Source organism: Argentina silus, assembly GCF_951799395.1.
Source record: "Argentina silus genome assembly, chromosome: 3".
Taxonomy (NCBI): domain Eukaryota; kingdom Metazoa; phylum Chordata; class Actinopteri; order Argentiniformes; family Argentinidae; genus Argentina; species Argentina silus.
Window position 1 is genome coordinate 22,223,674 of NC_139657.1, and position 13,234 is coordinate 22,236,907.

General features: G+C 40.2%; 1 protein-coding gene across 1 annotated transcript; it reads left to right on the plus strand.

Moving 5' to 3' along the window:
* Positions 1-4,985: 4,985 nt before the first annotated feature.
* On the plus strand, positions 4,986-12,759 carry samtor (S-adenosylmethionine sensor upstream of mTORC1). The gene is made up of 5 exons (XM_083666408.1): positions 4,986-5,164; positions 8,677-8,818; positions 8,917-9,051; positions 9,431-9,545; positions 9,853-12,759. Exons 1-5 carry the CDS (start codon positions 5,002-5,004, stop codon positions 10,480-10,482), a joined length of 1,185 nt encoding a protein of 394 aa, XP_083522534.1. The 5' UTR covers positions 4,986-5,001; the 3' UTR covers positions 10,483-12,759.
* The last annotated feature ends 475 nt before the right edge of the window (positions 12,760-13,234 follow it).

The following is a 13,234-nucleotide window of genomic DNA, read 5'->3' on the forward strand; positions in this document are numbered from 1 at the left end:
TGGCGAAGGTATAGTCACTTGAAATGCTAATGTTGTGTAAATGTTGCATATACGCAACATTGGACAGAGCTCCAACGCAACACTCCATAGCCTTTCTCATTTGTTAGGAACACAACTCCTCACATCCTCTACTCACGTTCTATTGAAAACACATTGGTGGAGAAGATCTAAGTTCCTCCCCATATATCTTCTTACCCAATGCTTTTTGAGGACGACGCAAGTGGAGGACAGAGTGGAGGATAGAGGACGAGATGAGTCGTGTTCCTAACAATTGAGAAAAGGCTCATATCATTTCATGAGATGGAGTGTGATAAGTGATGCCGAAAGAGGTTATGGCACTCATGTTGAATTAAGTTGTAAGCTCTGGCAAGCCAATACCACAACGTTCCATCTCAAGAAATTATATGGAGTGTTGCAACGGAGTAACATCAGGCTTTAAGGACTGTAATCACACATTCATGCTTTGCATAGGCTTTCATGTAAAATAATATGTCTTTTGTTGCTCAAAAGCTGAATGAAAACTTCAGAGTCTGGATCTCTTTATCACACATGTATAATAGTGTTAACTTCCTATATTTGTAAAAAAATAAAAAATAAAAAAATCTCCAGAGACTTTGATTATATCCATGTACAGTACAGTATGTTACCTTGATTACTTTGTTGTTTTTAATGGTTAACAAAAAACATTGATTTTCTGATATATGTATGTACTTGTAGTTGATAGTAACACACATTCACAATTTGCATTTACAGTCTCCTTGTTGTATAAATCTAAATATAATTGATTAAAACAGTTCATTTAACTGATGAATATATTACATGCCTTGGCTTATACTTATTGTGGTACTCCATCTAACATACCATTGACCTTTAAGAGGTGAACTCTGCATGGTAATGTAGGCTGTCAGGGACTCGTGAGACTGTATTTTAAGCAGACATATTAGATTTCAGCGTCCCTGTGATCACTTGCTCTCATCCAGGCTTGTTAGGCCTTTAACAGCACAGGGAATCAGAACTATGCACTGTTTATGGCCCCAAATCCCTCATACTAGTATTTTTCAAATAGTCTGGTGCATCGTTTATATCATTTGTAGATACATAAACAATAAGTGTCAACATAGTCTGAGTCTATATCATCAGTAGATATACATAAATGAAAAGTGTGAATGTAGTACAAGAGGCTTAATCCACACTCCTTCAGTCCATCCAACATCTTTATAAAAGTCAATAGCCGTACCAAAGGTCAATAGCAATACCAATCTTTTTGTGGTTCACTCTTGGTAAATATGCAGAGTAAAATATTTGCTACATTTCAGTGGTTGAAGATACCTGTGTTTCATAACAGAGTACAACACTATCTTGTGTCAGTGTTAATGAATGACTGATTATCCTTCACTTTTCCGGGGTCATTCCCCAAGAGCTCCACTGAGTCTGAAAACCTCTCCCTATTCCTATCTGTTTTAGACTGTTTGATTTGTTCTCATATCCAGACAATGCTGTGTATATTAGTATTTCTGGTGTGTTGAAATGGTTGGCTTAACTGTGGTCAGATGGATAGACTCAGGTGTCGGTTTATTGCTTGTCTACATTGCTGTTTAAATGTTTATCCTTCCCTTTATCAATACGAATAGGTAAACAAATGTTTTCATTTCACAATGTTTACTTACAGTATATGTGGATTTTGCTGTGAAGGAGTCATCCACATTTGTCCCTGAACTATGACAGCCCAAATATTTCAATATTTTGCTAGTAACAAATACTTCTTTGGGTGTTGCTGCCAAAATGGATTGCTGTGTCATTCCCTATGGGAATCTTGGAAGGCTGCCCTCCAAGGTGCAGCTGTTGCTAAACAGAGTGGGAGGACAAGAAGAGACGCAGCCAAGTGCACGTACTGTACAGTCCCTGACATCCTCTTACAGAGTCACATTCCTCACTAATCAATCTTGCTAAGCAGATCTCTCTCCACATATACTACGTAATACCTCTGTCAAACTTATTTGCCTGTACTGAACATCAAAGTCAAGATCACCAATAAAAAATAACAATATGATGAAATAGATGGTCAATATCAGGAGGTTGTACTCAAATCGAGTCACTTGATAGCTAGTGCCAGAGGCGACTGTGACCTTTCAGCTTTAGGCTGTGGTCGGAGCAGCACAGCTGCAACCACTTGTCAAGGCTCTCAGGACTGTCATCTGCAAGGATTATCACTCCCTTTTGCTACACAGTCAAACATGTGGACATTTCTAGCTACCAAGAGCAGCACAATGGCATTTTTGGCAGGGCAGATCTCTAACTGTGCAGAGAGAAATGTAATGTTTAAAACGGTTAGGGTTACAAAATATATTTGTGTACATGAACTTACTGACATATACAAGTTACATTATTGCTGAACATAGCATGGCAGAGAGGTGCATAAAGGGCTGCGTCTAAATATGATGTAACTTTATGTCCGTGAGTGCCATATGCTTTGCTTACCCCTTGAAAGTCATATGTTGACATGACTGTGTCCGTCAGTGCAAGGTTTGATATAAGAGCTGGACTTGCACCATAACCCAGACTTGTGACATAGTCACCCATCTGTATCACTGAGACTCTTTTACATCATCAAAGCATTTATGCTAAACCTTAATTTTCCCATGTTTCTATACACGGTGATGATAGATGACAAAGTTGCAGAGATCATCATAGAACTTGAGCCTGTTGCCCATGTTCTGTACCTTCACTGCCTGATAACAAGTGTTGAACAAACATAGGACCTGTCTCATTTTATGCAAGCACAAGCTAATGGTCTATAAATACATCAATGCTAAAAAAAACTAAAACACTTTGTGTCATCTTGGTTTTGTCACAGCTAATTGCAGTTTGGTTAATTATTTCTTTAAACATTTAACTGTGAATATTACAGAATTTCTCAAGCACATGATCAAAAGGTCAAAAGGTTGTTTGAATCAGTCTCAAAAAAGCAGGTGGAGGTGATACAAAGTTATATTTGACTCTGGGTGCTAACTTTACAACAACAAGAACAGTGTGTTTGTGTATGCGTGATTACATGATGTCGATCTGTGATGTCAAAATATAGTCAGCCTAATGAAAAAGGATATATCCCCTGACACAGCACTCTAACATTACCACATCAGGGGGGGGTGTCTGTCAAATCCCAAAAAAGCAAAAGAAAACAGTCAGTCACAATCACATGCTTAGTATTTTTAGGAGGGGATACTAGTTAAAATTGGCCAAGGATTTGAACAAGAATTTACAACCCCTTATGGCCCTGATGTATTTGAGTATCACAGTTCAGTTCACACACATTATATTAACATCAAAGGCAACAGTAATGTCAACTTAAAGGCCCACATTAGTCATGGTATGTTTTTTAGCTGATATATGCCATCTTGGTGCTGCACAATCTTATTGCACAATGATTCAAGTATGAAAGGTGCCATTTAGGTCAAATTATATGTATGACATTTCATACAGCTCAGAGCTCCAAAGTGTGACATGGCTATCTTATTAGTTGTAGTTGCTGTTCTTGTTGTTGTAAAGTTAGCACCCAGAGTCAAATATAACTCTGTATCACCTCCACCTGCTTTTTTGAGACTGATTCAAACAACCTTTTGACACATTTTATTGAGAATTGCTCATGGCTATATCTGGCATTACTTCCCAAATAGCTCTGTGAATGGCTAATGTCACCACTCTGTGTTTCCGTTCATTCAGTATTTTTTTCAAGAAAAGCCAGGAAGCTAAACTGGCTGCCATGGGACTTTACAACTAGGGCAGTATCCTCAATGAGGCAACATAACATTCTCCAAAACGTCAGATAATAATGTTCTCATCTGAAGTTGAATGTTTTCTTGAGCTTGGCTCGTTAATATACAGTACAAGTACAGGCTCAAAGTGCAAACATTCTAAAGGTCATGAAAAAGCATCTTCCTCAGAAATCATTATGATTACACAAAAGTATATGCAGAGATGTGAAACCAAATCCTACTTGTTGAATGCATTATCCTACAATCCATTAGGTGGCAGTATAACAAATATATAAATACTGTGTAAGGGGCTACAAACCTCTGTACTAGGCTACCAGAGAGGCATAACCACTGATCTATATACCATTGTATACTGTAGGTCATTGGGCATAACATCAGGTGATTACAGTCCATCCACCTCCTAATAATGTAAATTGATCCCTATTCCCCACAGAAAAATAAATGGAGAAAGTGTGTTTATTCCAACCCACTGAATGTTGGTAGCTGCAACAGTCCAATCTCTCCCAGATTTGGTTCTATAGACCAGCTAAATTGAGTTAGGGGTGCATGGAGGTAGGTTGGTAACATGTTAACAAATCGGAAACCCGGAATTCCCACCTGTGATCTCGGACCTCCGAGTTCAGAGCATTCAAGTGATTTGAGGTCGAAAACTCCAAACTACGTGAATGCCCACAGGTGATGGGTAACGTTGGCCAGCTATAACCTCTTTAACTTTAAAGTTTGCAACTGTCCAAAACGCATCCCATGCACGACAACAAACGAGTGTGTATTCAACTTTCTTAGAAAAACATGTTTGTTATAGTTCCACTTTACTAAGCGTGAGCTTGAGAAAATACTGCCATGCTCGCGGTTACTTTCTTGTTGTTATGACGTCAGAAAACTACAGGTCGGAAACTCGGACCTTGAGGATGATCCCCGAGTTTTCCACTTGCAATTACGAGTTGGACGGACGTTCAAATGTTTCCCACTCGGAGCTCGTATTTACGAGTTTCTGACTTGTCTTGAACTACCCCACAACTGCTGCTGCGAATTCCACGAGAAGGTGTTTCTGTTCCCAGCTCTGAGATTGGTCAATGGGCTGTCAAGCACCGTAGCATGTGTGTCCAATGGAAGCAATCAGCGCGCGCGTTGTTGGCTGGTGAAGTGGTACGCCGCCGGTACTTAGGTAGATAGCTAGCAAGCAAGCTATCTTTTGCAAAAGGAGAAGTGGCAGACTGTCAGTGGTATTATGGACCCCGTGAACAATGCTGAGACGGGAGAGACAGAAACCGAATCGGAGGCATTCTACGTTCTCATACCGAAGGAAACGCGGTGCAAGAAGAAGGAGCAGGAAAAACTCTCAGGGGTCGTTAAAAACGTCCATAGAAAACTGCGAAGAAAATACAGAGAAGGTAGCTAGCTATGCTAATTAGCTTACCCGGCTACCATGCAGCGAAGGGATCTGTCTGTCATAGCAGTCACGATATTTAAACATTGAAAACAAGGCCCCAAGAGCTAGCCGGTGTCGTGTCAGTTAGTGTTCCCGATCTGACAGAAAGTGTGTTTTCAAGAGTAATATAATGACAATTGTTGTAAAATAACAATGATAGTGGCTTACACTTATCATGACATTTGGTCCTCCAAAGCAATTTTATGATGACTAATTACGGTTATTGATGATACCATGATTATTAATGTTATATTACTAAACTTTTGGAATTATGAGTAATTACTACTTCAGTAATGATTGTCAATACCTTTGTTCATCAAATCAAGTGATTTTGAGTTTCATCGGCTGTATGAATATAATTATGTATTCAAAATATGCATATTTTTGTATTATCTGTAAGACGTTGCTGATGCTTGCAGATGACACATTATTGATTGCATCTGTAATCTTATATCATTCAAGTCAAATTGTAAATTTTGGTGTTAAATTGACAAATTGCAATAACATCAATTAAAGTTCTCAATTAAATAATTAATGTTCTTAAATTGCATAAGCGCTTGGAACACAATGGTGTCATGTAATTACGTTTTGCCTTGGATACCTCTTAAAACTACAATTAATAGAGGGGGAACACTATCTGACATGGAAACACATACTAACACGACACCAAGGTACATAAGGTAACTACAAATCGTTGTGTAGCTATGCTGTGTTGCCAGCCAGTGCTGTCGGTCTTCTTTTTCTGTGGTCAGTTTGACTGTTATCATATTTACATAGATGGCTGGCTTTCAGCCTTCTATTTCTCTTTGGAAATGTTATGCAATTAGCCGAAGTATGCAGAGCTAATCAGATTTTAAGACGCTGTCATCTTCAAGGTGTAGTCATGGCAACAGTGTGAAAGTATCAAGTTGTGGTGAGTGCTCCTCCTGGCTCTCTGTGTCCAGTTGCTTACCGTCGAGTTCTGTCAATGGGCAGGGATCAGCAGCACCAGAAATGTGAACTAGGATATATATAGTCCATCTGTTAGCAGGCATGAGATGGGCTAGCTGCAACTGCGACCTGACTGCTTCCCACTTGGGTTGCAGACAATTACATAGGCGAAAACACACCGCTGCACTCTATTGCTGAATAAAAACCTGCGTCAAGATATCCTGTGTTTTTGTGTTGTTCTTTCGTGTGGAAAGTTGAAATTAAGTAATCAGAAGAGATGTTTTATCCGTTTTTCCCTGTGGCGGTCTCCGACATCACGCGTTGTTAGAAGAATGACAAACAGTCTTGTTCAGAACTCGTTGAATATCTTGAAGCAGGTTTTTATTCAGTGATGCAGTGCGTTGGTGTGTTTTTCTGTTTTCATCTATGTATGTGTGTGTAACCCGAGGGGTAGCAGTTGGGTTGCAGTTGCAGCTAGAGATGGGCTAATGTGATGTCATGCCACTCTATACTACTGTACATCATTGGTTTCAAATCAAACTGTACTTTCAACAAAAGATCTGCAAATACAATAAGACAAAAACAGCATGCTCTAAAATAAACACAACAGAAACATGAGCACTGAAACACAAAAAAACTGGAGTTCATGTTTTTTGCTGTATTTATTATATTGGATAGTGTTTCGCTTTTGTTTACAGACCTTTTGGTGAGTTTTGATTTGAGACCTTTAAGTCAACACCTCCCTCATCCATGATGAGTCCTTAGACTGTATATACAGTATGTGAGCACACAGAGAGTCATGCCTTAGAGATCATCATTTTACTTCTCTCTAATCACAAAGAAAACATCAAAAAGAAGACCCCCAGAAAGAAGCAATTTGGACCTGTTTTTGGAATGTTTTGACAGCCCATGGAGGAAATGAAACAGATTCGGAGACTAGGTTGCTCATAGGCTTATGTTGTTCATGTCAAAGAAAGTATGGTCATTCTGTATGGTCTCATTTGTATAACCCTCTGACTTGAATGATTTGTGCCTTAATGAATGCCTTAATCAAACACATGTGCCCTGCTCTCTTTGGTTGTTTGATGTTTTTTTGTGGTTGGTTGATTGTACTTGTGATGACTGGTCAGTATCTCAGGAGGCTAGTGTGCCATGACCACCTACCTGTATTTTTGTATTGATAACCATTGGTGTGACTCAGTAGGCTGCTAAGAAATTTAAAATCATCCCTTCTAAAAAGAGAAACAGTAGTTGCCTACAGTACTTGCTGTCATTATTGCATAGCAGCAAACAAGCTAGGCTTAACAGGTCACTTCCATTTCACCAGGGCTGGCTGGCTGCTTGACAAGACACTGCACAGTTGTCCTGTCTGTAGACCCCATGATTGGTTAATAAGTAAGGCATGATCTGGTATGCTTGGCATTGTATAACTGTAGTCAAGCTTTATAGGGCACTGCTCTTTATCCAGCCCCTCTTGTTGTTGTCCTTTAATTTCTGCAAATCTGATTTTTTTTCCATGGTCATTTTTCGTGGTCATGGGATTTCTCCCTTATGAGCATGTTCACTCTCACAAGCAAACTGCACACTGCTGCAGATCTGTGAAGACCAGGTCAAGGGGATTTCAGGCTATAACAAATGTGAAACGGGCTATTGAAAGTGTAGTTTTCAGACATACTGCTTTGGTAGAGAAGTGCTACAGGGTGATGAGGGACTGTTGCAGAAAGTAGGGGATATTGTTCTTAACATTGGGGTCATGTTGAGTCATTATTAGCTTCAGCTGTAAGGGGCTTTTGTGACAGGAGAGAGAGAGCGTGTCTTTAATTCTTAATTCTGTTGGATGGCCTCAGTTTGCAAGTAGGTACACTATTGTTGTCTTGTGGGAATGGATACTAACATTAATGGAGGCACAGAGCATCTGTGCTCTTCAGAATACCACAGAAATTTGCTCATGCTAAAGACTTCTAAAAACTTGGTTAATTCCTTCTTAATTAAATGTAGGGATGAATCTGAATATGGGAAAATTAAAAAATGATCTGCATTCTACTTAAGTGTGCGATGCTAATTACTTTGTTGTTATGTGTCATACCGTATAGTGCAGGGATACTAAATTGTGGCCCGCCAGATGATTTTAAGTGGCCCCCCAAAAAAACCATTTTTTTTTTTAATGACTAAACCAGCTAGAAAATGCTTAGAAATGATTGTGGAACCATTTTTTTGTTTCACCTAAACTTTAATTTGTATCTTATACTTTTAAGATTGGTGTGATTCCACATTAGACACATTTACATTTTATCTTCAATTGCTTATGTTGCTTGAGAGAACTGCTATTATTTTTAAATGAACTATGATATCACTGTAGTTAGAACGAAGCTTTTAATAATGTGTAGGTGTAATCTTATTGTAGTCAATTCATAGTAAATTATTCATTTAAAATGTTGTGGCACTCCGACTGACTGCTTGAGCGAAAAATGGCTCCCCACTTAAGTATTTGAGTATCGGCATCGTCAGCTCAGTCCTAAAGTCTTGCCCCTTGCCCTTACACAGTGGGGGATTTTGATAAGATCTGGCGGGAGCACTGTGAGGATGAGCAGACGCTGAGCGAGTACGCCCTGGCCATGAAGAACCTGGCTGACCACCATTGGGCCAAGAGCTGCGAGGGAGAGGGCCGCATTGAGTGGTGTTGCAGGTGACGTAGAGCGCTACAAACTGAGATAGCCTTTAAACATATTCTACCGGTGACTCGGCCAATACTATCTGTGATGTTTTGTACCTCTATTTTTCCAGTGTTTGTCAGGAGTACTTCCTAGATGGTGGGATGAAGAGAATGTTGGAGAAGGATGAGAAAAGTACCAGGCTTGCCTTGGCCATGACTGCAGCAGCTTTAAGTGCCCAGCCGTACAGCTCCATCCCCATCCCCAGGTACTTTGACCGTGTTACATCAGAGACCTGTTGACTTTGCTTTCAGAGCAGCCTGATTAAGTGGAAATGTATCTGTTTAGATAAGAAACATTTGATTGGGCAAATAGGCCCACTGTGGGCTAAATGTGCTGGATGCAAACTCATGTACAGTGGCTGCGTGGATTAAATGTACTGTATGGGCTTTACACACTACAGGGTCTACCCAAACCGTACTGTGCAGGCTGGGATATTTTCCTTTCACATCGTCCTTTCTCGCACTGTTTCAGACACTTTGGTGGATGTGTAATCAGGCCAGCCCAGTACAGCTCAGCTGAGTTTGGCTCTGTAGAGTGAATTAGGGTTATATAAGAGGTTCAGTGTGGATTGCTCTGTGTTGCAGATCAATCCCTCAGTCAGCAAAAATGCGCCTGCTTGACGTGGGAAGCTGTTTTAACCCCTTCCTGAAGTTTGACGAGTTTCTAACTGTTGGTATTGACATAGTGCCTGCGGTTGAGGTATGTACCATTCCAGTCACAACAACACTCTTTTAAAGGTCCTGACTCACTGACTCGCCCACTGCTGAAACTAAATGTTAGGGGTTTTCCAGACTGGTGTCTCGTGTTGTAGTAACAGAAAGCAAAACAATAGAACCAGCAATATAAAGTAAGGAATGAAACCTGACTTGGTTTAAAGAAACAGCCAGAATATATGAGCTCTATTCATTGTATTTAGCATGAAACAGATAACAGACAGACAACAAGTGAAAATATGAAGGTCTATTTAAAAGTTATTCAAGTTTATATTTTAATCTCTTCCCTCCAGAGTGTGTACAAGTGTGACTTCCTCAACCTCCAGCTCCAGCAGCCCCTGCAGCTGGCAGCCGACGCAGTGGAGGCCTTCCTCCGGCAGCTGCACAGCCCCATTGATGCACTACCCGCCCAGCTCTTCAATGTGGTGGTCTTCTCCCTGCTCCTCTCCTACTTCCCCTCACCCTACCAGCGCTGGATCTGCTGCAAGAAGGCCCACGAGTTGCTGGAGCTGCACGGTCTGCTGCTCATCATCACGCCCGACTCCTCCCACCAGAACCGCCACGCCCTCATGATGCGCAGCTGGCGCGTTGCGGTGGAGTCGCTAGGCTTCAGGCGCTACAAGTACGTCAAGTTCTCCCACATGCACCTCATCGCGTTCCGCAAGGTATCCCTTGCCACCACCAGTGACCTGGTGAGCCGCAACTACCCCGAGATGCTCTACATCCCTCAAGACTTCCAGTCCCCCGAGGAGGAGGACTACGCCGACGTGCCCGTTCAGGCGCGCTCCGACTTTGAGGATGACCAGCTGGCATGGGGCTTCACGGAGCTGCCCGACACACCCTACGACTCCGATTCCGGAGAGAGCCAGAGCAGCTCTGTGCCCTTCCATGAGCTGGAGGACCCCATCCTGCTGCAGAACTAGACCTGCTCTCCCTCTCTTACCTGTCCCCCCAATTGCTGCGCTGCCAAATTAACCTGTTGCATTCTTCTCACACTCCTCCTCCCCCTTAACAAACCAATGCAGTTTGCACAGAGTGAAAGAAAGATGTTTACAGTCAGTTGTTTATTTTCTATATCTTAAATGGTTACTTTCACCACAACCATGCACGCACACAAACTCTCCCTCTCTCTCTCTCTCTCACACACACACACACACACACACACACACATATATTCATAGTGTAATAAATGAATTTTGTAATAAAGAGTTGGTAGCTGAATGCCCTCAGGAGAGAGAGCTAGCCGGCTCCTTGATTTTTATCCCATCTTCCAAAAAGTCTCTCTACTAACAGGAGATAACCAGTCTATGCTCCTTCAAAGGCTTTGTCTTAGTCGTTTCTGTGCCAGCAGGTTGCTGAGTTTAATTCCCACTTAAATGCCAAATACCAGAGTGGTCTGTCAAGTCTGGTCACAGTGGAGAGATGGATATGGGAAGAGGGGTATGCTTACTTCTGTCAGTCATGTTAGACTTTCTCAAATTCTTGGTGTACATTTAGTTTTCAAAAAAGTCTGAAAAAAACATTGTTATAAAGTATATTCTTAACAAGCAATGTCATTTGTTCACCTTGAACACACTAGCATTATCCAGCATAATGTGTGACAATGCCATTTTAACTCAGCATCTTTTGGCTGTTTGGTGGATCTTTTACAATAAAGTGATATTTGTAGCATTTTAAGCATTTTCAGAACCTGAAGGTAGGCGTCTGTTAGTTTTACTAATGTGAAACTGTAACTGTTTTCTCATTGTGTAACAAGGTACGAATGTTGCAAAAAAGCTGTTGTTTTTTTTGTGCTTTTTCCTGCTAGTGTCCTCACTGATGTTAACATACTATCAAAGTTGTACATCAAAACATCCTTATTCATAGTCAAATGAAAGATCACTTTTGAAATTTTTGAGGAACAATTTGTGAATAATAGGGTTATAGTGAAGTCTCATTAGGTAATATATTCAGAAAAACAAGAATGCTCTGCAAGTTTGTCCACTTAGGTTAAACAAATATATCGCCCAAGAGAAACAAGAGAAACTCTTTCAAACAATTGATGTTCATCTCATTTTACTGTACTTACATCATATCAGAGGAGTTGGCAGCATTGGCCTTAAATTCAGACATTTCTACTGTAATGAAGTATAACATTAAGCTGAAATGTTAATATTGCTCATATTTGTATGATTGTTTTATTTAAATGTTTTTGTGTTTTCATGAATGGCTTGCCACAAAGTATCAATGAGTATCATTGCATCAGTCATTTAATTTGACGTTATCCCTTGAGATGTTTTTGTATCCTCAACATGGAACTACTTGTATTACTAGTATGTACCGTGCTTGAAGTTAAAAGTATTTTCCAAATGATCTTGTTTTGAGCTTGTATACCTTTCCAAATTATTCGCCTCAATGAGGTTTTGCACTAAAAACCTGTATCGTCATAGTCACGCAACCTCTGATCTAAGTGCATTTTAGCAATAGCAAGGTGTAACCTTAAAGTACTGTATTTTATGGGGGGAGGTTTTCGTGTAGTACCCAATGACACTAGCGTGTGCGTGTGTACCCTTGTCTGGCACTTTACTTCATCATTAGTAATCTCTAAGGGTGCCATGTGTCAAATGTGATTCCTGTTATGGGGATATAGTCTCATTCGTACAACCAGTATGATGGACCCTATCTCACATCAGGATGCATGTAATCCTAAAGGTGCCTTCTTTGTCCGAGTAGTTTTGTTGAAACCTTTTTGTTGCCCATATGTTGGAAAACTCACACTTTTCACTTGGCAGCATACAGTGAGCTTCCTTTGCCAAATGATAGTGTTATGTGCAACTGTCCCAATTAGCTACCATACTTCATAGCTACAATGTTTAACCCTAAGATCAAAGTGTTTTGTTGAAATTATGTAATTTGCCAATTACATCGTACTTTCAACTTTCTATTCATATGTGTTAGTTCTGGTCAGTTCTTGTTTGGTGTGCTTTTCAGCTATTTCACTTAGGTTAAACAACAGCTATTTCTCTCTTTAGTAACAGAAAAGATATAGACATCACAGTGCATTTTACATTGTGAAATTTAACAGTTTGCATTTTTGGGATAGGCCTACATCTGTGTACTTCCCAGGTTTTCTTTATTTGCATGAATATCTTCATTTTCAGTATTAAGGATTTTGACAATTACAGGACAGTATGGTATTTTCTCTTTTATAAATGAATGTAAATGCAAATTTCATGTGTGGTTATTGTGTCCAGTGCAATCACTTCATAGGGTTAACGTACTTCCCTGTCCACTTTCAAACTCCTCACCCCATTTCGCCATAGAGAGCTGAAGTCGGCTCCGACCCTTTTATTTTTGGTACTAGACATGTTTGCCCTCTGTTCCTGAGTAGCTGGATTTCCAACCTGTATTATAAGGGATGGTTCAAAACACGCTCCCGAGCCAATAACCTATTCTTACATACATACACACACACAGACTAGCGGCTGAAACTGAGATGACATGTTCAACACTCATTCATTGCGAATATAACTCAACACTTGTCGGTTTTGATCACGAATTGAATTTGTAATATTTATAATAATAACATAGTATTTTTATTTTAGACCTCAATCATATTATTTCACGTTATAAAAAACTATCACATCAGGTTCAGTGATGACATCTCCTGTGCGCCAGTGTTTGGTCTTGGAATAT

What these genes read in the sequence shown, in the direction of transcription:
- samtor (XM_083666408.1), top strand. Translation starts at nt 5,002, where the DNA reads ATGGACCCCGTGAACAATGCTGAGACGGGAGAGACAGAAACCGAATCG. An exon ending in GCGAAGAAAATACAGAGAAG is followed by an intron (nt 5,165 to 8,676) that starts GTAGCTAGCTAT and finishes GCCCTTACACAG; the next exon opens with TGGGGGATTTTGATAAGATC. An exon ending in AGCTCCATCCCCATCCCCAG is followed by an intron (nt 9,052 to 9,430) that starts GTACTTTGACCG and finishes TCTGTGTTGCAG; the next exon opens with ATCAATCCCTCAGTCAGCAA.